Here is a 27969-nt window from a genome sequence, read left to right as displayed (position 1 = left end):
CGTTAACTAACTTGTAGATCAACGTAGTGTACAATGCTAAAATTTCAGCATAAAATTCATTGTGGATATCCTGAAAACCTGACCAGCAAGGGGGTACTCCAGGACAGGAATTGGGAAACTGAGTTATAGAATAAGGTCAGTTAACGTGCCTAACTTAATTGCATAATGAGATGCTAATTGGCTTTAATGACCAAATGTTTGTGGACCAGTGGTGTAGAAGCTTGTGTGATCTGGGGGTGGGGGGGGTGAAAGGGTCATTGTAATTTCATATTTAAGGTGTTATGTTCACATGGAAGGTTTTCAAATTAGGCGTTTCTCATCTGTGACCACTGAAGGTAAATGTGTGCTAAGTGCTAGTCTATAATGACTAGTCAGCCTGGAGTGCCCTTTATAGAACAGTGCTGAGTGCAAACTTTTCAGCACCATTTACTGAATTCAGTCCATAGTGCATAGAAAGGAGGCTTGCATCAGGATGAGGGTTGAAGCAGTGCTGGTGAGTAGAGCAAGGCTTGGGGTTTTCCTTTTTGAATAGCCATGGAGTATGCAGTTATGATTTTTTTTTGTTTTGAGGCCTCTCAAGTTTGCTTCAGAACATTTATAGTTCTATTGTTAAAGCTGATATGTCTGTACTAGTATTAAAATAAAGGTGAAGCTTATTTCCTTTCTGATATTTTTTTTTATTCTTTACAGCCCAGTAGAAGTTGGAAAGAATTATGCATGCAGGGTTGGGAATATCTGAACGGGACAAAATTTGTTATGGGAGCAAAAACAGTGAACATACGCATCAGGTTCAAAAATAGGCCAGATCAGGCAAGAGTTACAGAGAAATAAGCTCTCCAAAATAATGTCCCGATTCATTTCTATAGGAGAAGCAGTCCAGGGTGTGCAAAACAAAAAACATAGATACAGTCAAACATAGCACCCCCAGCCCCCTCAGCTACCCTGCCCTCCATGAGCAAAGCCGCCCCCCCCCCCCTTGTTAAGCCAAAGTGCACGTCTCTTTCACAGAAGAGTCAGAATGCCATGAACCATTTTGTCCCCAGTTGTCTTTTATAGTATTCTCAAGGATCAGTGTTGTAGGACTATTCACATAGTCTTTGATGAATATGAGTGTACGTGATTATGGTGATAAGCTTTTTTTTTTTTTTCTAGTTGGGTAATCTGTCCTGTAGAGATTGTGTCTTCTGCTTTGTGTGCCCCTGATCTCTCTTTAAATACCAGGTGGTACATGAATATCGTTTGTCACTGCAGGTCTACCCAGCTGTTCTAAATATGCTTGTTTCCTTTTACTTTCCATACAGATCCAGAGACAAGTGGCTTATGAAAAGGCCTCTAAAGACATCACTAAGTGGGATAGGATAGTTCTGCAGAACCGGGAAGCAGATCAGCTGGTGTTCCCACTGAACCAGGAGCAGCTTGCAGTTAAACCCATAGAAGAGGTGCTGACCACCTGGAAGGTAGGTAGCCATGGCACCATGTAAACACCTGATACAAAGGGATTGCATGCGATAGACATCCTTGCCTCACCCAGCAGCAGTTCACCCGTGCCCCCTTGCCAGTGCTGGCATCAGGGGAGAAGGCTGGACTTTGCGTTCCTGTGTCTCCCTTCCTTAACATTGCTGTTGCTTCAATGGGTCCAGGCAGCATCGGCAATTTTTCCACATGCTGCCTGCCTCCAACCTGTAAGCCTCCTCTCTGCCGTGTTTCCCCCCCCCCCCCCCCCCCCCCCCCCCCACCGGTTGCAGCTTCCGCTTCTTGGTTTTGTCTAGGCGGGGTACGGCAGAGGGGAGGCTTCTGGATTAGCGTCTGGCAGAATGTGGGAATTGCTGCCACTGCCGGGACCTGTTGCAGCAATAAGAAGAGTTGTGGGGAGGGAAGGAGAGATGCTCCACGGTAGAGGGGGGGGGGGGGGGGAGAGAAGGATGAGAGGGAGAATTGTTGGACATGGGGTGGAGGGGAAGAAGGGAGAGATGCAGCAAAAGGGGTGGAGATGGGCGAGAGGGAAAAATCTTGCATATGGGGTAGAGGGGAGTGGGAGATGCTGAATGGAGAGGGTAGAAGGGTGGGAGAGGGAGAAATGTTGGATGTGATGGTGGAGAGGAGGAAGGGAGAGGTGCTGCTTGTGGGGGGGGGGGGGAGGAAAGATATGTTGGACCCTGGGAACAGGGGGGGAAGAGAGGCAGAAATGTTGGACATGGCAAGGGAAGGAAGAGAATGCTACATGGAGAGAGGGGAAAGAGATGTTGGTCCTGGGGCACAATGGAGTTGGAGAGATTTTGGAAATGGGGGTAGATGGGAAGGAAGGAGAGATACACAGGAGGTGGCAAGGGGAGAAAGAGGGAGATGTTGGATGTAGGAGCAGAAGGGAGGGATCAGATGAAGAGATACTGGACAATGGGAGTAAGGGAAGAAAGGGAGAAATGCTAGACAATTGGGGAGCGGGCAGGAGGGAAGAGAAAAGGGACAGGGAGATGGGCTACTAGAGTGAGGAGGGGTGAAATAGGGAGCAGATGCTGGGCTAGAAGGATTGAAGGAATGACTGGGAATAGTGGAACCATGTGGTAGAAGCCAGGAGGGGGTAGCAATGAAATAAATGAGAGGGTGGTGATTACAGAGAGTAGAAATATGGTAATGGGGAGTAGATTAAAGATGAAAAGGAATGGAGGGCTGGAGAAGGAGTGAGAGGGGGAATGGGAAAGCTAGTGGGTGAGAGAAGATGGAAATTTGATAGGTAGCTGAAAAGTGAAAAGGAGGAGAGGTGTGAGAGAGGTTGAAATTTGAATTTGACAGAGATGCAGAAAAGAAAAAGAGAGGAAAGAGCTAAAAAGGGACAATCAACATGTTAGAGGCAGGTGTAGTGTGAGAATAGACAGGAGAGAAGAGAAAAGAAAAGAGAAACTGGAACCAATATGATAAATCCAAAATATAGCAGAACAAGAAACAGAACAGAATGATGACAAAAAACAAACGTAATTTAAAAAATATATATTTTTATTAAAGGGGGGAAATTTTTTTGCATTGATCCTTTAACTTAGATGCTAGTCTTGTTTTTTTTCTGAATATTACTGCCACTAATTTGTTGTTGCTCTTTCAAATGACCAGTGCAAATTGTTCAATGTGATTTCTGTATTTAAAACATTTTAGACCATATGCCAAGGAGGGCATCTGCTTCCTTGGCATATTCAGGCTGTGACCAATTTGTGAAGGGTGGTATCTGAAACGATGAGCAGTAGTGAAAATATTAGAATTTTTTTTTTTTGCAGGATGGTTTGGATAACGGCTTAGATATAACCTTTCTAAAGATGCAGGTTTAAGTTTTGTCATGCTACAGAGGTTTGGTTCAAGGTAAAGCATTGGCAGCTCATCTGGATGTTGAGCATTTTCTGAAAGACACTTGTGAGACCCCCATCCTCCAAGATGTTCAGTGGCACCTCTGTGGGGTTTAAACCTAGTAGGTGCCCTTTGAGGTTGTCAAGGAAGCTGGGTTGAAGAAATGTCACTTCTGAAGGCACTGCTTCTAGTGGTCATTTATTTGGCTAAGTGGATTTTGAGTTGCAAGCATCGTCTTTTCAAGAACCATTCCTGGTGATTTCAAAGAAGAAAGTGATTTGACTTGTACCTCATTCGGTGTTGTTCAGAGCATCTCACTTCCATTGTTGGGGGAAGCGGCAGGAGATGATGCAAGTTGATTGTATCAGATGGATGTGAGAAGAGTGTGCTGTTATCTCAACAAGATGGAAGAATTTTGCAAGATGCCAGACTTGTGAGGGCAAGGACGGGAAAGAAGAGGTGTTGGCTGGACTCATGGGGGGAGAAGGAGGGAGATAGGAGACCCTGGTGAGTGAGTTAAGAGAAGATAGAAGGAATTAGAAATGACCAGATAACACAAGGTAGAAAAATCATTTTTTTTTCTATTTTGTGATTTAGAGAATGTCAGATTTGAAATGTGCATCCTGCCAGAGCTGGTGTGACATTGCTGGCGCCCAGGGCAGAAATTTGGAAGGATACCCTAAAGCCCACTAGCAGGCTGTACTTTCTTCAGCTTCCAGCAGGCTTGGGGCTCTCTCTGGTCAGGGGCCTAGGGCAGTTGCTGTAGTCGCACTCCCCTGTCATGCATTATCTTTATATTTTGCACAGTACAGGAGTAAATACATATCTGTCTATATCTCTGGTGTTCGAGGCTTGTGCAGATAGGGTCAGTGCTTGTGGGGGATGGGGACAGAGCTCATGGGGACAAACTGTCCTTGTTCCATTCTCTATTGCAGATTGGTCTTTGATTAAGAAGGTAAGCATTGCCATACTAGGACAGACTGAAGGTCCATCAAGCCCAGTATTCTGTTCCAACAGTGGCCAGTCCAGGTCACAAGTACCTGGCAAGATCCCAGAACAGTGACACATTTTATGCTGCATATTTTAGAAATAAGCAGTAAATTTTCCCAAGTCCATCTTAATAATGGCTTATGGACTTTTCTTTTAGGAAATTAGCCAAACCTTTTTTAAAACCTGTTAAGCTAACTGCTTTTACCACATTCTCTGGCAACGAATTCTAGAGTTTAATTGCAAATTGAACGAAAAATATTTTGTCCGGTTTGTTTGAAATTTACTACTTAGTAGCTTCATTGGGATTCTCCCTTCCCCCCCCCCCCCCCCCCCATCCTCATAAAGAAGTCGTCCCATCCCCTTTATCATTTCTGTCACCCTTCTCTGTGCCTTTTCTAATTCTGCTATATTAGATATTGTTAAATGATCTTTGTGACCAAAACAGTGGGTTTTAAGCCTGTAAAACTGTATTGTTTATTGAAGTGTATTTCTCTAGTTTGGCCAGCAGGTGGTGCATGTTTATGTTTAAAGTTATTACAGAGAACTGACTGTTCCTTTAGTTAACACAGATAAGTGGTAACCTGCAGTGATGTGGCCAGCTATTTTTAAAAACTTGTTCTGGGCTCTGATTGGTCCAGGAACTCAAAATTCAGCTAGGATGTACTGGCTTTTTCTCTAGTATTAGCCAGGGTGAAAAGAGAGAAGGATCTCTTTGCTGAGGCCCTGTGAACAGTTGATAACCTGTAAGCAGCTATATGTCCTGATTTCCCCAGGTACTATTTAGATAGTAAATAAATGTTTAGATAGTGTTATAATTGATCCATATTTCAGTTACCTGTTATTGTTTTACAGATTGCACCTTTTCTGTTCATTGTTCAAATTTTTTTTCATGACAATAAACATTTTTAGTTTATTGCCTCTGCTTGTCTGGACTGACTAAGAATCCTGGTGGTTTGTGTGTTGATTCTGTGAGTGTTTTCTGGGAACTGCGGGACCAATGGGAGTGTGGCCCCCTAGTAACCTAGAAATCACTGGGAATAATTTGAGAGTGGAAGACTTGCCCAGAAATGGTTGGGACCCAGTCGGTGGGAGGAAGGTGCTAGTGTAGAGCACAAGTGGCAGGTGTAGGTGGACCTGAGCTGTTCTGGGGATAGACCCTGTAAGTGGCCGCGGGGTAGCCCCCGGCGGGTGGCTAGGCATTTCGTGGCAATCTTGCTTTGATGAAAATATACTAGCTGGCTATTGTCTGCATAGAAATCTTACAGGGTAAATTTGAAAGCCAGTAGTTCCCAAGGTAGGAATGTGCATACTTGCGTCTCCAGACTGGTTTGGAGGAACTAAAGGAAAGAAAATTAACAGTTTTTCATTGTGTTCTGTGGTTTAGTGTGGTCATCTTTAGCTTATCTGTTTATCTTTAAAGGCACGCACTCCACTGGAGCAAGAAATTTTTAACATCTTGCATAAGAATAAGCAGCCAGTGACAGATCCCCTGCTAACGCCATTGGAGGAGGCATCACTGAAAGCCATGAGTTTGGAGGAGGTAAGCATTCTTCTATAGGTCTCTCCCTTTAATGTGGAACACAATAAATGCACTGTATAGTTGCCTATCAGCCTCAGACCTGGGTGAATCCAAGATGGAGGAGTAGCCTAATGGTAAGAGCAGTGAGCAGAAGACTAGGAAACCCCAGTTCAAATCCCATCGCAAGTCACTAAACCCTCCATTACCTTAAGTACAAACTTAGATTGTAAGCTTTCCAATGACAGGAAAATATCCACTCTACCTGAATATGACTTGCCTTGAACAACAACTGAAAAAAGATTTGAACTAAATCCAGAAAATCCGTTCCCTCATTGTAACATCACAACCACATATTGGCCAAAATGCGATATATGCGCCAATAAAATTTCACGCTAAGTGCTATTCAACAAATGGCGCTCGGAGTTGGATCCAAGCGCAAATCTTTACACTAAGTAAAACGTGGTGCAGATTTTCATGCCTAAATTATGTGCGGATCTCCCTTATTCTGTAAAACTGGACATAAATTCCAGGATCGCCCCCAATGCCGCTCCCATGGCTGCGCCTCCTTTTCGAATCCACATGTAAAATTTATGTGTGGATCTCTGCGCCTAAAGATGAGTGCACAGTTTTCATTTTAATGCCAGCACCAGTTGATTTGTATCACCCAATTGTCCACGCTAAGTGGCTTGTTAATTAAATTGCATAAACAAATCGGTTACTTGACTGTATTTGGGCACTCAAGTTTGAGCATCATATATAGAATTAGGCCAGTTATATCATGAACACCATTAGTGTTGGCAGCTAGATATACAGCCTCCCTTTCTCCCTTTATGGCTCTTGGTAGAGGTTTTGTTTCCACCTCACCCCTATTCTCACTCCTACAGGCAAAGTTACGCCGTGCAGAACTGCAGAAGGCCAGAGCACTTCAGTCCTATTATGAAGCCAAAGCCAGAAGAGCGAAGAAGATTAAAAGCAAAAAGTAAACCATCTTTTCTGTGACATTATTTCAGAGAGCAACAAACAGCATTTATTGTCAATAAGGTCCATTACAGAGCAAAACGGGATCCAAAGGTTTATTCAGCATTGCTTTTGATACACAGTAATATTAATAAAACATTTATGCTAAAGTGGGCTGCAGAGATTAATAAGCTAATGAAATATTGGCACTGGGTACATGATATGTATAAGTTTTTAAATATTAGTGGCAAAAATGGGAAATTGGTGTGCACCTGGTTACTTAGATGCCTAAAATTAACATTTGCAACTTGCTGCTAGCCCGTATCTTCCTCAGCTAAGGCACATCAGACCAAAAGGACTGCCTCTGCTGGGAGAGTCTAATTGAATGAATTGCTGCTTTTATGGTGTAGGCTTAGGAGGGCTGCCACCCGTTGTGGGCTTATACTGGAAGAAGAGATGCTACCTCTGTGATTGGGTCAGGGCTAGAAGTTTAGAAGAAAGTAAAATCAAAATGAAAAAAGAAAACCCCACAAAAAAATTAACCAAAGCCACAAAAAAAATTTAAATAAATGAAAACAGACTACTAAACTCTAAATAAGAAATCCAAACTGAAAACAAAAAAAGCCCACAAAAACAAGCTAAACAAGAGTTACAAGGAAAAAGAATATGTTTTTGTTCTAGATCCTGAAAAATGTTGACTGGCACGTAAGTTTTTACATTTTTTTTTTTTACCCCTGATTAGTAGTGATGAATCTTTTTGTATAACATGCAGCTTGGCAATTTGTAGGCAAAATGTTAAAGCAAATGAGTGAAATTTTGTAGAGTTGACCACTTTCCTCCAAACAAGACAGTGCTTTAATTTGCACAGCTCCTCTGCCCCAGGATATTTAATACTGTACTTGGACATTTCTAGGCTGAGGAAACATTATGGTAAAACAAGCAGGTGTGCAGTCAGGCAGCAGCAGGGTCTGCTCCCTGATTCTTGTCACAAGTCTGAGGGGAATTTTAAGAACTAAAGAAAACTTTTTATGTTGACTGAGTGGACATTTCTGCCTTCACTTAAGAAGGTTAAGGTTAAAATGTATTTCTTGTCTGTAAAAACATATATACAGTTCTACATAGAACTGTTAAAATACACAAAGGTATAAAAGAAAACCCAACATAAGGAGAAAGGATTCAGCTTTGGGGTTTGCGCAGTCTGTATTTGAATTTTTCAGAATGTTCTTGCAAGTTCTCAGGTAACAAGGGTCTGGCGTGCCAGATTTCCCTCTTGTTCCATACCCTGAGCAAGGAAGAAATATGACTTTATCCTAGCAATAACAGTACTTGCTCAGATCTAATAAAATATTGTTTTTAAAGGGATAATTGCAGTCAGAAATAATATTCCCGCTGTATAAGTAACCCAGTCAATATTCATTTGGTGGCAGTTGTTTATTTTAAACACTGAATATGACTGGCTGAAATTTCCCCAGATATTCAGGGATGGGCCATGTCCAGGCACTGGCATTGAATATCTGGGTCGCACAGACAACCTCCTGGCCACTGAGTTTTATGTGGGTTTCGGCCAATATTCAGTTGGGACCCACATAGTATCAGGTTCCCCAATCCTGATCCCTTATCTAGGTTCTCCACCCACAACCTCACTGCAGCAATAGAAAGCAACACCCCCCCCCCCCCCCCCCCCCCCCCCCCCATGGCCTACCTTAACCTCATTAGTAGTCCAGTGGGTAAATAATGCAGGAGTGAAGCCTGCTTGCTTCTGCCCCTAGTGGCTGCAGCATGAAAATGGCAGTCGCAACCTCTAGCAATAGTCTTAAAAGTCAAATTTCTTTCTACTTTCAGTGGACTACAGCAGCAATCTTCTTATGTAACTTTCAGTTTGAATGATACCCTAGTTTTGACGTTGGCATCCAGGCAGCTTTCCAGAAGAAAGGTGGCTGGGCCACCTTTTCTCCAAGGGGAAAAGATCACTGTTCATCCTTACCTTAGTAACTTTCTTAATTTTTCCCGTTCCCTCCATGGGGATGGGGGGGATAATGGCCAAAGTATTTTGGCTCTTGCTATCCTTAGCCTGCATATCCGATCTTGGAAGAAGCATTCTTCTTCCTCTTCCTCCTCAAACTAGATGCGTTTGCCCCCATTACACAGTGTATGGAGGCTCCAGTCTTATTTTCAAATTGCTTCCAGGTCACAAGGCATTTCTGGATGAAGATAAGCTCTGGAATAGAGAGCAGCATCCATAGTTTCGATCTGCACTCTTGGCCTTTTATCAAGCCTGATCATTTTTTTCTGTTCACTCACTGGTCTCCCCACTTAGGATGGTTCTAGCAGGAATCGGCTTTTAAGTGAAGGTTCTAACTTAGATCTCTGCCTCAGGAGTGAGTCTACTGATTATTGGTCACTGTAGGTGCAGAACCTTTCAGCTGGTAATCTCGCTGCAACATTCAGGTGCAGCAGGCTGTATGAAAGCAAACAATAGTGGCCTTTCTATTCCAAAAAGTTCATAGCAAATTGGACTTTCCTCCCTTTGCGGTCAGATGGTGAGGACTTTCTCTGTAATCTTGTCGATGTACTTCACATTTAACAGCTATAATATCAGAAGTGGATTGGAATTGAGTCCCATATATTATGAGTAGAATTGAACATGGGCAGTCTGTTTCCAGCTCACACATGAATTCATAACTTCTTTAAAGCATTTCTCGGCAGACACTTCTTTGGTTCCGGAAGAGTTAAACTATACTATTTCCAAGACTTGGCTTTCTTGTTAAATAAATGGACTGAAGTTGGTGATGGTTCTCCTAGCAATGTGATAACCCCCTTACATATTCTGCCTGTCTCTTGGGACTCATCTATTTGTTTTTATTTAGATTTTGCTCACCTTTTTCAGTAGTAGCTCAAGATGAGTTACATTCAGATACTCTGGATATTTCTCTGTCCCAGGAGGGCTCACAATCTAATTTTCTTGGCCTTGTTTTCTCATTAGTGCCATGCTCGCTCCAGAAGCTGTTTATTTTGGGGACAAGCAGCATGGCATCTTGATCACATACTGATGACAATGATTGGGCACAGTAGACTGGGTAGGGTGGGCCTTCAGTTGCTAACCCCTTAAGTGTCTTGATTAGACAACCATAGCTCTTCCCAGATCTGGGATATCCAGTCTCCCTTTTGGTTGTTTCTTTGAACCTGAAGAGATTGCTCTAACACACAGACAAATTCCCAGGAACTCTTGTCACCATCTTAAGGTTAGGAGGGCTCTCCCTTTCACGGTGTTTGAGAGTTTTTGTGAACATTTTTGCCACCTTCAGAAGGTAATGCTGAACTTTAGGCTTATTAGGCTTATTTCCTTAAATATCAAGTAGTAGTGAAAATTAATTCAAGGCCATTTAAGGAAGGCCTCTATAGTGGTATATCCAGATTTAGGGCCCTGTTTAAGCAGCGTTATAGGTGCGTTAACGTTTTTAACACGCATTAACAATATATGTGCCTACAATATCCCTATAGGCGCCTACATGATTAGCGCGTGTGCTAAGTGTAGGCACGCTAAAACCACTAACGCACCTTAGTAAACAGGGCCCTTAGTGCATTATCTCTTGAGATAAATTGCAAATCCGGTCCTGATCTCTGTGGAGTTTCAATTTAGTAATCCAAATTGCTCAGATGAATCTGGAAATCCTCCTTAGTTGAATATTACTAGCCATTCTTCTATTTCTGGAATATGTGACTGTCTCTGGGGAAAGTGACTAAAGCCTCAGATTCAAAATGTTGAGCATAGCTGATTTTTCATGTCATGGGTTCATAAGCAGTCTGCAGAAGTTTTAGACTTGCTTGTCTGAAGAAGTCTGTGAAAACTAAGTCTGTTTATAGCTATTTTGCATACTGTTTTAGATTCTTTAATTTGTAATTTTTCAATTTGTATTTATTTTTTCATTTTTATTCTTTATTTTTTAGGGCTGAATTTTGAGTAGAACTTTAATTGCAATTAATCATGCGATTAAAAGGTATGCTGTCCATCACATTCCCCCCCCCCCCCCCCCCCCCCCCACACACACACACACACACTGCAATTTCTTGTGTCTCTGGGCAGTGGAGGGTTAAGGAGGTCTTTTACATAGGTGCTTGGCGTGTTTAGCGCGTGTTAAAAATAGGAGTGCGCAAAAAATAGGCATGCACTAGACACTAAGACGCCCATGTTTTTCTATGGGCATCTTTAGCGTTTAGCGCGCGCCTATTTTTAACATGTACTAAAAACGCAAGCGCACCTACTTAAAAGACCCACTAAGTGACTGCCCACAGTCGGAAGGAGCTGCAGTGGGAAAAAAAATAACATACCTTTAATTGTGTGATTACTCGACATACAGGCCTAGTATAAACTTTTGTAACTTGTTTTATTTATTTTTTTCACATAAAAGGATAGGATTTGGACTGTTGTGTTACAAATTGTTTGCGCTAACAGAGTTAATTAAAACCACATTTTTTTTTCTGGAGACTTTGGTCACCCTTTCTCAGAGATGGTCACATATATTTTCGAAGTCTTATCATTTTCAGTATTTTCGAAGTCTTATCATTTTCACAGCTCAGGGTGCTTCTAATTTGTAATACCTTAGATCTGATGGGTTTCTGAGGCAGCTCTTGTCTCATCTGGAGAACTGTGTGTCAGTAGAGCAGAAGTGCCACCTTTAGTAAAGGTAATAGATGGATATAACAGTTGACTGGAAATAAGGACATGAACACCATTGCTTTGTCAGTGGAAATACTTGAACACCTGAGGCTGCACAGTGCAACTATAGGGTAGAGTCCAGAATTCTAGAGTAGGATGAAAAGAAAATAATTGGATAATACATAATTTCTCATTGATAGCTGTACAGCAGCTTCTGCTGTTTCAGAGAATTTGAATCTCTGACCTGACTCCTGAGGTTCTTCACACTGGTATGTTCTGTATCCTGGAAACCTCAGATTTGGAAACTGAATTGCCAAACTCCTGAGCCTGTGTAAATGCATATCTTGGAAGGCTGTTTTTCCCCTTCTTGTCCATTGTCTCCTCTTTGTGATGTCATTCTTTGCTGTATTGGTTCTTCAGGTATCACAGGGTACAGAAGAAAGGCAAGCAGAAAGAAGCCTTAAAGGAGTTTGAAACGCTGAAGATGAAGAATCCAGAAGCTGCTCTGGAAGAATTGCAGAAAATGGAGAGAGTTCGAATAGAGGTGATTAGGATGCTTCCTCTCTTAACCCCGCCCAGATTCCTAGTGTCAGGAGATAGAGTGTAAAGCCTCTGACTTTGTTTCCCTTCTATGTAGGAGCGAATGTCTCTGAAGCATCAAAACAGTGGCAAATGGGCTCGATCCAAAGCAATCATGGCAAAGTATGACCAGGAGGTAAGAAACTAAAGATGGGCCTATGGAATTGATAAGAAGTTGCCCTAATGGATTAGACTAAGGATCCATTTAGCTAAGTATCCTATTTCTAACAATGGCCAGTCCAGGTTACAAGTACCTGGCTACTTAATCCCAAGGAAAAGCAGTACAGGTCTATCTTAATAATGGATTATGGACTTGTCCAAACCTTTTTTAAAGCCAGCTTCATTAACTGCTTTTACCACTTGCTCCAGTATTTTCTTCTATTTGTTTTAATCTGCAATTATGTATCTTCTTGGAGTGTCCTCTAGCCTTTGTACTTTTTGAAAGAATAAAAAATGGATTCATGTTTACTTGTTCCACTCAGGATTTTATTGACTTGATCATCTCTCTCCTCAGCCATCTGTTCTTCAAGCTAAAGAGCACCAACCTCTTTAGCTTACCATCATATGAGAGTCCTTCCACCCTTTAATCATTTTGACCACCTTTCTCTGTACCTTTTCCAGTTTTATTATATCTTTTTTGAGATGCAGTGACCAGAATTGCACACAGTACTCAAGGTCTGGTCTCATGGAGCAATAAAGAGACATAATATTCTTTGACTTATTCTCCATTCCCTTCATAATAATTTCTAACACCGTTTGCTTTTTTGGATGACTCTTCAGTGGGGATTCTAATCTGGAGCCTAGTATCATGTAGCCATAGGAGCCAACTTTTCAAAATGATTGGGGGTGCTGAATTTTTTTTTTTTTTACATGTGGTGCATTTTCCCTCTCCCCCTCCCCCCTCCATTCATATCCAGCAATTCTCCTCTCTCCCCTACTCTCCCCTCTCATTCATTTCCAGCGAATTCTCCTCCCCTCCCTCCATTCATGTCCAACAACTCATCTCTCCCCTGCCCTCTCTTCCATGTCCAGCGATTTCTCCTCTCTCCCCTCCCCTCCATGTCCAGTTACTCGTCCCAACCCCATGCCGACCTCTTCTCCCACAACAGTCCTCCGTCCTCGCCTTCCTGCCGCCCAGAATTTAAAACTCATCTTACCTCGGTCCTGGCAGCAAGGGAAGGCTGAAGCCGAGCCTGCTCGCCTTTCACTGCTGCCGGGACCTGAGATAAGATGAGTTTTAAATTCTGGGCAGCAGGAAGGTGAGGATGGAGGACTGTTGAGGGAGAAGAGGGCGGGCAGGTCGGGCTGGCTGGGGTTGGAACCGGAATCGGAACTTTCAACGGCGGGTTAAAATATTGGGGGTGCTCGAGTACCCACGGAGTTGGCGCCTATGCATGTAGCTATAATTCGGGTTATTCTTCCCAATGTGTGTCACTTTGCACTTCACCACATTTAAATTTCATTTGCCATTTGGATGCCCAGTCTTCCAAGGTCCTCCTGTAATTTCACAACTCTGAATAGTTTCGTATCATCAGCAGATTTATTCACCTCGCTCATCGTTCCCATTTCCAGGTCATTTATACATTTGTTAAAAAGCACCATTCCCAGTACAGATCCTTGTTACGCTCTACTATCCACCTTTTTCCATTGAGAGAATTGACCATTTAACCCTACTCTGATTTCTATCTTTTAACCAGTTACCAATCCACAACAAATCTTTCCTTCTATCCCATGGCTTTTAAATTTTCTCAGAAGTCTCTCATGAGGGACTTTGTCAAAAGCTTTCTGAAAATCTAGATACACTGCATCAACGGGCTCTCCTTTAGCCACATTTTTTATTCACTTCTTCAAAAAGAAATGTGACTGAATCCATGTTGATTTTGTCTATATGTTTGCTAATTTTGTTTTTTATGATAGTTTCCACCATGTTACCCAGTACTGACATCAGGCTTACCAGTCTGTAGTTCCCCTGGAAACCGTTTTAAAAATTGGCATTGCATTAGCCACCTTCCAATCTTCAGGAACCATGGATGATTTTAATTAGAGGTTACAGTTTACCAATAGGAGACTTTCAGTTTCATTTTAGAGCTTCTTTGGTACCTTGAGGTGTATACCATCCAGTGCAGGGGATTTGCTGCTTTTGTCGATTTGGCTTATTCAGGTTCACCAAGATTTGTTCAGTGTTTCTGTATCATCACCTCTGAAAATCATTTCTGGCACAGGTAGCTCCCATACATCTTCCTCAGTAAAGACCAAAGCAAAGGATTCATTTAGTCTTTCCACGATGGCCTTGTCTTCCCCAAGTGCTCTTTTTAGTTTTTGATGATCTAACAGTTCTGCTGACTCCTTCACAGGTTTTCTGCTTCTAATATACCTGATAAAGATTTTGCTTTGAGTCTTTGCCTCTACAGTAAGCTGCTTTTCAAATTCTCTTTTAGCCTTCTTTATCAGTTGCTTGCATTTTAACTTGCTGCTTCCTGTTTTTTCTTCATTCAGATCTTTTTTTCCATTTTCTTTTGGCTCCAATAGCTTCCATCACCTCACATTTTAACCATACTGGCTATCGTTTTGGCCTGCCTGCGTCCTTTTTTTTCATACGTGAATACATCTGGGTGGGGCTTCCATTCTACTGACAAAGATGGAGGTGCATTCCATAGTGCCACCTATGGCTCAACAGTGATAGCTTCATTCACAATTTGGCCGAACAAAAGGAAAACCTCCCTTCAGAACGCCTGCACTTTAGCACATAGCCACCAAGTATGAAAATACGTACTCACTCCACCACACTTGTCAGGAGTACTGTTCCCCTGTCCTGTAGAGTTTAGCTATGTACTCCAGGGTATACAGCATTTTATAATTATTCTCCACCTTACTGCTTTTACAATAACTCCTTGACAGTTACCTAAACTAGTCTGATCCCAGCAATGTCAGACAGGCAGGCTGATGGTTGAGCCTGGATTCCTGCTGAAATTTCTGGTGTGGAGAGGTAGATCTGTGAGTCATCAGCATAAAAGTGATGCTAAAAAACCATGAGAGGACAACGGAGCACCAAGGGAAGTATAGATGGAGAAAAGAAGAGGTCCCAAGACAAAGCCCTGAGGTACACTACTACTACTACTATTTAGCATTTCTATAGCGCTACAGGCATACGCAGCGCTGTACAAACATAGAAGAAAGACAGTCCCTGCTCAAAGAGCTTACAATCTAATAGACAAAAAAAATAAATAAAGTAAGCAAATCAAATCAATTAATGTGAACGGGAAGGAAGAGAGGAGGGTAGGTGGAGGCGAGTGGTTACGAGTCAAAAGCAATGTTAAAGAGGTGGGTTTTCAGTCTAGATTTAAAGGTGGCCAAGGATGGGGCAAGACGTAGGGGCTCAGGAAGTTTATTCCAGGCGTAGGGTGCAGCGAGACAGAAGGTGCGAAGTCTGGAGTTGGCAGTAGTGGAGAAGGGAACAGATAAGAAGGATTTATCCATGGAGCGGAGTGCACGGGAAGGGGTGTAGGGAAGGACGAGTGTGGAGAGATACTGGGGAGCAGCAGAGTGAATACATTTATAGGTTAGTAGAAGAAGTTTGAACAGGATGCGAAAACGGATAGGGAGCCAGTGAAGGGTCTTGAGGAGAGGGGTAGTATGAGTAAAGCGACCCTGGCGGAAGATGAGACGGGCAGCAGAGTTTTGAACCGACTGGAGAGGGGAGAGGTGACTAAGTGGGAGGCCAGCAAGAAGCAGATTGCAGTAGTCTAAACGAGAGGTGACAAGGGTGTGGATGAGGGTTTTGGTAGAGTGCTCGGAAAGAAAGGGGCGGATTTTACGGATGTTGTAAAGAAAGAAACGACAGGTCTTGGCGGTCTGCTGGATATGAGCAGAGAAGGAGAGAGAAGAGTCAAAGATGACCCCAAGGTTTCGAGCTGAGGAGACAGGGAGAATGAGAGAGCCATCAACAGAAATAGAAAACGGGGGGAGCGGGGAGGTGGGTTTGGGGGGGAAAATGAGAAGCTCGGTTTTGGTCATATTTAATTTCAGGTGGCGTTGAGACATCCAGGCAGCAATGTCAGACAAGCACGCTGAAACTTTGGTTTGGATGCAAGGTGAGATATCAGGGGTAGAAAGATAGTGGGATAGAAGTGGAGGAGGATCCACCAGAGCATACACTAAAAGTGCGATGGGAGCGATAAGAAAACCAAGAAAAAAACAGAGCCCTGAAATCCAAGTGAGGAAAGCATATCAAGGTGTAGCCAGTGATCAGCAGTGTCAAAAGCAGCAGATCGAGAAGGATGAGGATAGATTAGAGACCTTTGGATCTGGCTAGGAACAGGTCATTGGAGACTTTAGCAAGGGCTGTTTCAGTTGAATGTAGAGGGTGAAAGCCAGGTTGAAGTGGATCAAGAATAGCTTGAGATGAAAGAAAGACATTGGCAATGAACAGCACGTTCAAGTATCTTGGATAGGAAAGGGAGGAGGGAGATGGGGCAATAGTTGGAAGGACAGGTAGGGTCCAATAAAGTTTTTTTGAGGAGTGGTGTAACTGTGGCATGTTTGAAGGCATCAGGAACAGTTGCAGTGGAAAGTGAAAGATTGAAGATATAACAGACAGATAGATAGTGCTGAATAGATTGGTGGGAATAGGATAAGAGGCACAGGTAGTCAGTTTGGAAGAGGAAAGAAAATGTGCAGTTTCCTGTTCAGTGATTTTAGAAAAGGAGGAATTGATATCCCCAGGGGTTGACAGAATGGACTGAGGGAAGGATAGGTGGAGGTGACTTGGTTGACAACTCAAGGTTAATCTTGTGAACCTTATCATAAAAGTACTAAGCAATAGTTTGGGGAGAAAGTGAAGGAGGGGTAGGAGGTGAAAGCACTTTAAGGAGAGAGTTCAGCATGGCAAAGAGACATTGAGGGTTTGAGCCAAGAGCGTTTATCAAGTAGATGTAGTAGTCCTGTTTGGCAAGTGAAAGAGCAAGCTGTGTCATTAAGGGGGCCCTTACTGCAGCTTAAAATGGCTTATTGCATGACATGCTCAGGTGTCCTACGGTAAGTTCTAAATCTGCACACACTAAGTTCAGATTGGGGGGGGAGGGAGAGTGGGGCGTTCCTGCACTAAGCGCAGCTACATTACAGTGCGCTAACTGATTAGCATATGAACCCTTACTGCCTACAAAATAGGTGTCAGTAAGTGCTCACACGCTAATTTTTTTTTAATGGCTGTGAACTATGGCAAGATTAATGTATGGACTTTGAAAAAAATAGGAAATTGATCATTTTACTGCTGCAGGAAAAACCCACGTAAGGATGCATTAAGGCTTTTTACTGCAACTTAGCAAAAGGACCCCAAAATGTCATTTAGTTTCCAGAATTGCTTACCTTTCTGCTCATGTGCCACTGTCCACTCATGCCATAAGGGGGCTTTTTGTATCTCACGTTGTAATAACTGCTTTGGTTGTATCACAGAAAGGCAGTATATCAATTATATGATAATAGTAATAATACTGAGGAGAGCAGTTTCTTTGCTACACAAATCTGTAAGGTCAGATATCCCTAATAAGTGCTTTTTAGTTTCTTACCTTGTCTCTTCCCTGCCATTGTTTCTCCTCTAATGTTGTGTTAGATCCCAGTTTAGTCACCTCAGAAGTCACCACCCAAGATTGACCCTCCACAAACCCTGCCTCCTAACTTTCAAAAAAGTTTAATAAGTACTTATGATCTCCTGTTTTAGAAAAATAAGCTGCCCATCTTCATCTTTCAAATTTAGGGGTCTTGGACATACACCTGGTTAGAGATCATAATCGCCACCGCCTCACCCCCTTTTTTCACTCTCTTGGGGAAGAGGATTTCAGGTAACTTAACAAATTCTTGAGCAAATGGGTCTCTGAATGAAACTTATCCCTGCCTGCGCCCTGAATAACTCCTTGACCATCAACTGCTTTTTTTCTGTAAGAATTCAACCCTTGAACATTGAGGGTCGCTAACTTCAGTTTAGCCATTATCCTATATTGACACTCCTAGTCTTCTCTGTGCCTTTTAGCCCATAACCACCAAACCCAAATTCCAATCCCCCTCCCTCCACACTCCCTTCTTAAACATGAAGGGTATCCATACTTCCTGATCATGACCCACACCCCTGGCATCAACCCACTCATTAAATTCACTGCTTTCTATCTGCCACTCCTTCCTCTCCACATACACACACACACCTTTCCACATTCATATCCCCACTCCCTACACTCGCTGGCAATCATACTATGCAAGATGCATTCTCACACTGCAGTTAAACCTTAATCTTCAGTATGCAACAGTCCCATGTTCCATTGCAGAGTAGTTTCTGAGCAAATTATGACCAAATTCTGTCCCACATAGGAGTTGATTCTGTCTCAGTATTGGCCTTCCATCTGTGGACTTTCCAAATGTTGTTGGGGCAACTTGCCTCTCTTTCCAGATTAGTTCCACTGCAGTGCCTCCAGCTGACATGCTGGCTTTATTTTCCCCTTTAAAAAAATGAGTGATGTCTTTTTAGTATGAGATTGGCAGAACATACAAGATGCTGTAAAAGATTATCTACTTACATGTTATTTCTAATAAAGAATCTCTTGCTGACACAATTGGGCAGCCTGGAGGATTCACTAAACCTTTGTGAATTTTTGGTAGGATGTAAAAAATAGGAACTTTGAAGAGTCTATATGTTAAACTAGTAAAAAAGGCCTGTTTCTGACACACATGAAACGGGTGATAGCAAGGTTTTCCTCGGAGTGTGTATGTTTGAGAGAGTGTATGTGAGAGTGACTGTGTGTGAGAGAGAGAGTGAGTGAGTCTGGGTGTGAGTGTGTCTGTGAGAGAGAGAGTGTATGTGTGAGAATTGAGAGTGTGTGCAAGTTCGTATGTGAGACAGTGTGAGAGAGAGAGTGTGTTTCACACAGATACAGTGTGTGTGAGACACAGACTGTCTGTGAGACTGAGTGTATGAGACCAAGAGAGTGTGTGAGTGACTGTGTGACACATAGAGAGTGAATGTGATACAGTGAGAGACAGTGTGTGAGAGTAAGAGAGAGAAAGACATTGACTGTGAGAGAGAGTTTGTGTGTGTGACAGAGGTACCTCCCCCCCCCCCCCCCCCCCCCCCCTCTGGTGTCTGAGCGTTGCTGTGCTTCAAGGAACTGACCAATCCTATTTAATAGAATGCACCTCCAACATTCTGAAGCCAAGAAACCTCGTGTGGTTGGTCACTTCTGCCTGTGACGAACCCGGAAGTACGTGATGTCAATTCAGGAGATGGATACAGAGAGCAGGAATGCCTCAGCCAAGCAGTCAGCTTCAGAATGTTGGAGGTGCATTTTATTATATAGGATAATTGAACTCCCCATAGTGAAATAACCTTGGGATTTAGCCTTCACAGATAGTTTCAGTATATTCAAGAATCTCTTCAGAAGGATTCAAAGATAACTCTTTATAAAGTTGATTATCTGAAAGTTGACGATAAACTTCTTTCATATACATCTGAGAAAGCAAAACTGTGGCACCTCCTTTATCTGCATATCCATAACTACTGAAGGGTTAGTACTTAAATCGTGTAGCACTTTCCATTCTTCTTGGGATAAATTATTTTTCTTACACCCTCTTTCTGTTTCCAATTGAGTCACCTCATTAAAAATGGTTTTTATGTTTAAACTAGTAAAAAAGGCCCGTTTCTGACACAAATGAAACGGGCGCTAGCAAGGTTTTCCTCGGAGTGTGTATGTTTGGGAGAGTGTATGTGAGAGTGACTGTTTGAGAGTCAGAGTGAAAGTGTGAGTCCAATCCATGCTCCTTTGTCACCTGGCCCCTCCATTCATCCCTATCCAGCAATTCCACTCTCTCCCTGAGGCCTGCCCTGCAATCCATATGCATCCATGGCCATCTGTCCCCTCCATTCATCTCTATCCAGCAATTCCCCTGTCTCTGAGTCCTGCCCTTCCAATCCATGCCCATCCATGCTCCTTTGTCACCTGGCCCCTCCATTCATCCCTATCCAGCAATTCCCCTCTCTCCCTGAGGCCTGCCCTGCAATCCATATCCATCCATGGCCATCTGTCCCCTCCATTCATCCCTATCCAGCAATTCCCCTCTCTCCCTGAGTCCTGCCCTCCCAATCCATGCCCATCCATGCTCCTCTGTCCCCTGCCCCCTCCATTTATCCCTTTCCAGCAATTGCCCTCTCTCCCTGAGCCCTGCCCTCCCAATCCATGGCCATCCCCAATCCATGGCCATCCATGCTCCTCTGTCCCCTGCCCCCTCCATTCATCCCTTTCCAGCAATTGCCCTCTCTCCCTGAGCCCTGCCCTCCCAATCCATGGCCATCCATGCTCCTCTGTCCCCTGCCGCCTCCATTCATCCATTTCCAGCAAGTCCCCTGTCTCCCTTCCATGACCCCCCCTCGCATCCATGCTCCTCTCTCTCCCATGTCCCAGCCTGGCCCGCCCTCTTCTCCACCCCCCCCTTCGCATCCATGCTGTCGTTTCTCCCCTGCCCTCCCGCTCCCATTGTTGTACTTTAGTGGCCACCCTCTTCTCTCCCCCCAACATGGGTGTTTTTTTTTTTTTCTTGTTTTTAAATTTACCTCCGTGGCGGTTCCGGCAGCGAAGCGTCAGGGAAGGAGGCGGTGCTCCCGACGTCTAGGTTTCCCTTCGCTGTGTTCCGCCTTCTTTTGACGTCATCCTTGACGTCAGAAGAAGGCGGAACACAGCGAAGGGAAGGCTAGACGTCGAGAGCGCCGCCTCCTTCCCTGACGCTTCTCTGCCGAGCGATGCGATTGGTTGAGTGTCATTGCTCCGCCCTCAACGTCATCACGTTTGACGCGTGGGCGGGGCAGACACAATGCGATCTCACCCCCTTCACTTAGAATGTTGGCTAACAGAGGCTTCATTAGAACGTTGGAGGTGCGTTTTATATAGAGAGATGGTTTTTATTCAGGATCAAAGGAACACTATACACCAAATACCTAAACAATGAAACTAGGTAAGGTCAGCAGGCAAAGACAGTTCAATACAGTTAGTATCGTTGTTTATCGTTTATTTATTTTCTATACCGTTTCTTAATTGCATACACAAACCAGAACGATTTATATTTCTTTAAGAATACACAAAACTTTAAAATAACCTACAGGAACACCATTTCTTTAACAGGAAAGCACGGCAAACCAAAAGCATCCATTCTGAGAATAAAAACAACAATAAGACAATCCATTCATAACAAATTTATATGAACAAACATATGGTTTTTTTCTGCATATACATTCTACCCGTTTCCCTGGGTTTTTTTTTCATTCCAGATTACTTTCAAACATATTTTGGAATAGGTATGTTTTCAGAAGTTACAAGACTTAACATACGACTCTTCTAATCTGATAATTTTTGGAAGGCAATTCCAGAGAGCAGGAGCTACATAGAAAAATGCTGAAAGTCTAGTAGATTCCCATCTAGCCTTTTTTGGTGATGGAATTATTAACCTGTTATCATTTAATGATCGAAGTGTTCGTATAGGTGTATAGGGCAGAATGACATTCACTAAGTATTGAGGAGTCAATAAATGTAAAGCTTTAAAAGTCAAAGTAAGAATTTTAAATTTTATTCTGGCTTCAACTGGAAGCCAGTGAAGATGATACAAAAAAGGTGTGATCCAGTCATATCTTGTTGCTCTGCAAATAATACGAGCTGCAGTGTTCTGTATCATCTGCAGCCGTTTTATATTGATCTTAGTCAGTCCTGCATAATAGACGGTATTACAGTAATCCAGACGTGTTGTAATATATGCATGTGTTAAAGTACATAACGAGGATCTTTCAACAGAATTTCTAATAGAACGCAATTTTCGCAGGTGATAAAATGATTTCTTTACTGTTTCTGATATTTGTTCATTAAACGTTAAACCTGAGTCAGTAATGACTCCTAAATACCTAAAAATTTCACCGTTAGTATTTGTTTATCAAATAGTGTAGGTGTTACAGAGGGAATTGTTTCACAACCTGTAATCCAGGATGTGAAGGATTTAATATCAAATGATGGTCTTTAAGCCAGCTTGCCACCGCTGCAGGACAATTTTGAAGTTGTTTTAAGTTAATGTCTAATGGTTTTAAAATAATGAACAAAGAGAAAATCATCTGCGTATGAGTAGAAACTAATACCAAAAGTTTGTATAAGTAATGGCAAAGGACTAGTGTATATATTAAATAAAGTTGGTGATAACATTGAACCTTGTGGTACCCCACAGGAAATAGGATAGCATTTTTACATAGAACCATTTTGTACTACCTTAAACGACCGATTTGTCTGAAATGACGTAAACCAATCATAAATCGTATCTGTGATACCGATTTCCTTTAAGCGATGTAATAGCAGATCATGGTCAATAAGATCAAATGTTGCTGATAAGTCGAGCGAGATAACTAGTGCAATATAACCCTGTTCCAGTCTGGCGCGTATGTTTTTTTTTGTTAAATTTTTTTCCCCGCGCTTTCCCACTCATGGCAGGCTCAATGCGGCTTACATGGGGCAATAGAGGGTTAAGTGACTTGCCCAGAGTCACAAGGAGCTGTCTGTGCCTGAAGTGGGAATTGAACTCAGTTCCTTAGTTCCCCAGGACCAAAGTAGGAACGAGAGGTTATTACCGTCTCTGTACTGTATCCCTTTCTGAAGCCCGATTGTCTTGGATGTAAGATATTTTTTGTTTATATATAAGATTGTAATTGGGTAAACACAACTGTTTCTAAGAAAAAATAACCAAAGCTCCATTAAGCATAAGGTGAAAGGATCCCAATTTTGTTACCATCCCTTTACCACTCATGTATAAAATCCTGTATTTTGAAAGCATGACTCAAATGGCTTGTGTCTGACTCCAGGCCTCGCTTTGGGATAAGCGTTAAAACAGTTTTGTGTTTTATTTATCTTTAAGTTTGCAAAACTGAATCCAGAGGACCTGGAGGGGGGGGGGGGTTCAAGAAGAGCAATCTCGAACTTGAGAATGATCTTCACATGCTGCTTCTCCGCCTTCAAAATAAAGACACAATTGAAGTTTGCAGATGAACTGTTCTAGCTGCAGTTGAAATAGAAAAGAGTTATGATCTTGTGTCAGTGCAGATGTTAAGTCCTTTAGATTACAAAGGTATCTCATTAGGAATCTTTAGATAAAAATATCTCAAACCTTTACTTTTCTCCACGCTATTCTCCACTTGCAGTACGTTTGTCCATTCAGCTGTCATTAATCCTTTAGTCACTAAATGAGTAGAGCCAGTGATACCTAATGATCTCCTCCTGAAATTCTCTCCTTTTTTCATGGAGTACTTCTTGAGAGGTTGTTGTAGATTTCTATCAGACACTTCTCCCATCAAATTCTACCAATTTTCTTGCAGCTTGGAACAGTCTCCTTCACCTTGTACTCATGAAACAGGGCTATTATATCTCTAGTTTGCCTTCCTGCCAAGATCCCAAGGCCCTGTGGACTTTCTACAGGTTCCTGCTGGATTCCTCAATATTCACAGCTACAAGAATTGTTCATGCAGATTTGCTGAACCATATTTTCATAACTGCATTTCTCATCCTTTTCTGGTACCTCTTGCAATCTGAGGTTGCTGCGTCAAACTCAATTCTCCATATTTTCAGGGGTTTTTTTTCCCAGAAATCACATTGGGCCTTTTCTAACTCACAACTGTCTCTGGAGCCCATTCAGAGTGTCCTCGTGCCATCCGTTATTGCTTTGAGTTCTTCCAGTCTTTGTCCCACTTCGACCATTTCATACTGTAGCTCCACTAACACCGTCTGCATCTCCTTCTTCAGCAAAACGGATCACTTTTTATTTCAAGAAACCATTGGAATATTTTGTCCTGCAGGGGGAGCAAATCCCCATTTGCAGACTTTGTACCATCCTCCACCTGCTTGGAACTGTGGCAGTCCTTTCCTTTTGCTGCTTTGTATTGGAGCCTTACTGGCATCCCTGTGAATGTTGTCATGTCACAAAGGGTCTTTTATTATCTGCAGCAGTATTTCACTCAGGGACAGAATTGATCAATGATATTATCACCTATAGTGGAGGGATGCTTAGGCTGCCTGGAGTTAGTGTTAAGCGCTATACAGGAAGGTGACGTCACTGACCTTTTGAGTGGTTTTTAATCTGAAGATGCAGTTTACAGATACTTAAATTAAAACCATACAGAGGTGCCTTAATGAAAGAGTGGTTACAAAGCACAGGCCACTTGTTTCTTTGTTGGGATATCTCAATGCTTTTATAATGTCTGAGGCTAAGTCCCCCTGCAGCCCCTTCTGCAGGTTACTAAACACATTCTTTCTTTTCTGCTGCTCTCAGGCCCGTCGAGCAATGCAGGAACAATTGGATAAGAACAAGGAGCTGACCCAGAAGCTCCAGGTGGTGTCAGATAGTGATGAAGCACAAGTGGAAGAAGAGACACTGGTTCCTGCCTCCATCAATGAAGTGCAAGTGAGTACCGATAGCTCAAATCCCTGGATGCTAGGAAAACTCAGAAGTGATGCAAAGGACTCTGGTATAGAAGAGGAACTCCAGGAGCCCCCCATTTTGAGCAACGCAGGGACCAAGAATATGATGGAGGAAGAGGAGGAGCTCTCAGAGGAGGAAACTCTTCTTCAAGAATTTGAGGAAAGACGTCATCTTAGGAAACAGCAGCAGAAAGAGGAAGACAGAGAAGTGGAACAGTCTAGTGGTGAGATGGGTGAGTTTCATAGGAGGCCATTATTAAAAATTGGGGATATGTACAAGAGTCTTTATCTTGCAGTAAGTTCTGCACGTCTTCTGTGATTAAAAGGAACCAAATTTAAATTAGCATTGAACTTGAAGCCAGCTCCAGCAGTGATGCTGTGTCAGGCAATGTCACACTCTGTTGTTCTGGGAGACAGTGAACCTGCTTGTCTCTGTTTTAACACACTTTATACCAGCACTACTTGATCCCAACTTTAAACCCTGATAAAAGAGAGAGAGCCCCAGCAAATAATCAGGCAAAAAAGAGGAGGAGTACCCTAGTGGTTAGAATAGCAGGATGAGAACCAGGAAAGCCAGGATTCAAAATCCCACTGACATTTCTTGTGATCTTGGGAAAACCACTTTTTCATCCTCAGTTGCCTTAGGTACAAACCAAGATTGTAAGCCCTCTGGAGCAGAGAAATACATCCAGGTACAGAGGTAATGAAACTTGAGCTACCGATGAAAAGGCAGGAAACTTGTAAGCATATTTTGAATATTTACTGGACAGAGATTCAACCAGAAGTATCGTAGTGTGAAAAAGTATGTGAATCCTTCATTCAGTAACTCCTATAACTGTTGATCAGTCTCTGATATCACTTTGAGAAATTTTGGCCCATTGTTTCTTGCTGAGCTGTTGAGGTCATCCTTGCATTCAGGCGTTGCCATGATATTTATTTCTATACCAGCCGATGTTCAGCCAGTGGCGGTCAGCGGTTCTATTTTTTTTTTTTTTTGTTAACACTGACTGTCGCCAGCTACATTAGCCCCAGATATTCAGTGCCAAGCCATGTCCGGACACTAGCACTGAATGAATATTCAGGGCTAATTGTAGTTGTCCGGCTGCCGGGACTTACCTAACTTTCTTTTTTTTTTTTTTGTTTTGTTAATTGTGTTCAGCCCCTCTGATCCCCCTCCCACCTTCCTCTCGAAATGTCCCCCCTTCCGATCCAACTCTGACCCACCCAAAACAGCCCTCCCCTCCCCCCAGCAAGGATAGAACCTCCCCTCCCACCTCCCATTCACCGGGGCTGTGGAGACTGAGTTGGAAGCAATTTTAGGTGGAGTCGGATTCAGTACAAATGTATAAGCTGTTTTTTACTAGTACTTTAGATCCAGGACAATGAGTCAGTCGGACATTAGAAAAATAGAGCAGTTGTAGTCAAAGGTTTGGAGTACTGACTCCACAGCTCTGCCAGTCACGATATCTCCCCATGCCTTCCTCCATTGGGGGCAGAAGTGAACCTTTCGCTCCTGCCCCTAGCGGCTGCCACAACCACCCCCCGGTGGTGGGGTGTTGTCATGATTAGGAGGTGGGAGGGGTTTCTATCCTTGCTGGGGGAGGAGAGAGGATCAGAAGGAGAGAATCTGCTGGGGTGGGGGTGGGGGGGAACAAAGGGATTGAATACAATTTTCAAAAATTACACAGGTTCCATCCGATATTCAGCCGGGGCCCGCATAGCTAACTGGATGAATTTAGGATAGCTTTGAAGCTGTCCTAAATTTGCCCAGTTAACTATGCGGAAGCTGACACTGGATATTGCTGGTACCCGCATAACTGCTGGCTGCTCCGCAACTCTGCCCCCTGTACCACCCCCTAACCTGCCCACGTTAAACATGGCCGGTCAAAGCCAATATTCAGTGGTACTGCCTGGTTAAGGGCCACTGAATATCAGTGGTTGGGCAGCCCCAAGCGACTTATGCGGGCAGGAGCCTCTCCTGCCAACTTAAGTCACTTTGAATGTCGGGCAGCTAGGGTTTAAGTGTGACTTGGCCAGTCTAAAATCCTGAACCTTCTCCAGCCATTTTGTAATAGATTAACTTGAATATTTGGAGTCGTTATTGTCTTGCTACATGGCCCCTTTTCATCTTAGCTTCAATTCGACATTCTGTAGAATTTTCAGATAGAAAACAGAATTTATGGTTCCATTAATAACAGCAAGCTGCCCAGGTCCTGATGTAGCATACTTGACATCCTTACTTTGAAAGGCAGTATTTGGTTTTTGCAAAACAAAATGTTTGTTGATTTTGACTGAAAAGTTCTGTTTTTGATTCTTTCACCAGAGAACATTCTTCTAGAAGTCAAGGTGGGCAGCAACATTCTTTTTTGAGATTAGTGGTTTCTTCCCAGCTTTCCTCCCAAGAACATAGTTTCCTATTCATTTCTTTGCTTATGGTTGAGGCATATTAGCTGCTACAGAGATGCCCACAGATCTTTAGATGTTAATCTGGGTATAGTGCTCTAAGGGGATGAAGTACCCTCTGAAGCAGGCAGAGCCTACAGTCAGGTTTAGCACGGCCATCTTTTTTTCTGCCTTATTCTAAATGAATGCATTTGTTCAGAATTATGTGTCTTTTTTTTTTTTTTTTTCACCACAGTGTAGGTGGCCTAGCATATTACACTATTATAGAATCCCTGCTGTTTTGGGTTGCTGATGGCTTTGCAGACTGGAGACCACATTAAATACCCAGAGGAAATGGAGAGTGAGATGTTGGACCGAGGGAGGGAGGGAGGGGGGAATGAAGACTGACTTCATGCACAGACAAGAGATCTTTTTAGGTTTTTAACTTTCTAGTATCTACATTGTTAAAATAATTTTTTAGTCCATTTCTATTAACAAGACTTTTTTTTTTTAATTTATGCAGCGATTCTTCTTTTCTTTGTTTTGAGGGAAAGGTTTTGGGAGCTGCCAGTTTATTGCATCTTCTGTGGTTTGTTTCCAGATCCTGACAAGAGGCAAACATCTGATCTTGAAGATGACAAAAAAGATGAACAAATATTAGATTCCGAAGACATTTTTCAGAATCTCCTGAATCACAATGGGCAGCCAGATGAATTAGGGAGGAGTCCAACATGTGCAATGGAGTCTGATGCTAATGGGCTGGAGAAAATAGCAGATGAGCCATCTGTGAGGGAGGAGGGCCCCTTCTTAGCGGAGCAGCTGCAAAGAGCACAGACCATGGAGGAAGTAGGAGCACTTGGCAGAGAAGAGTGGGCAGGAGGTGAGGAGGTACAGACAGATGCAGTTACACGGGAGGAGGAGCAGCAGACAATGATCACTGTTCCCGAGGAAAAAAAGAACAAGAGAAAAAAGAATAGCCTAATTAACCTGAAAAGAGTGCTCTCTTCCTCCTCCCGTACAATTAAAACCCCCGCGCTGCCTACAGCAGTTGAGGAAGAGGTAAGGAAATGTTCAAGAAG

General features: G+C 42.9%; 1 protein-coding gene across 2 annotated transcripts in view; it reads left to right on the top strand.

Annotated features, from left to right (window-relative positions):
- Positions 1-27969, top strand: part of UTP14A (UTP14A small subunit processome component) — a 54624-nt gene that overhangs the window by 10042 nt on the left and 16613 nt on the right. For both annotated transcript variants that reach the window (XM_030209501.1, XM_030209502.1), the window contains exons 6-12: positions 1302-1457; positions 5741-5860; positions 6724-6818; positions 11874-11997; positions 12091-12168; positions 24360-24741; positions 27492-27949. In XM_030209501.1, coding sequence (XP_030065361.1) covers positions 1302-1457; positions 5741-5860; positions 6724-6818; positions 11874-11997; positions 12091-12168; positions 24360-24741; positions 27492-27949 — 1413 coding nt within the window. The remainder of the gene's footprint in view (positions 1-1301; positions 1458-5740; positions 5861-6723; positions 6819-11873; positions 11998-12090; positions 12169-24359; positions 24742-27491; positions 27950-27969) is intronic.

Source organism: Microcaecilia unicolor, chromosome 7 (assembly GCF_901765095.1).
Source record: "Microcaecilia unicolor chromosome 7, aMicUni1.1, whole genome shotgun sequence".
In the NCBI taxonomy this organism is placed as follows: domain Eukaryota; kingdom Metazoa; phylum Chordata; class Amphibia; order Gymnophiona; family Siphonopidae; genus Microcaecilia; species Microcaecilia unicolor.
Note: the sequence above shows the minus strand (reverse complement) of the source record. Positions and strands in the feature narration are given on the sequence as shown.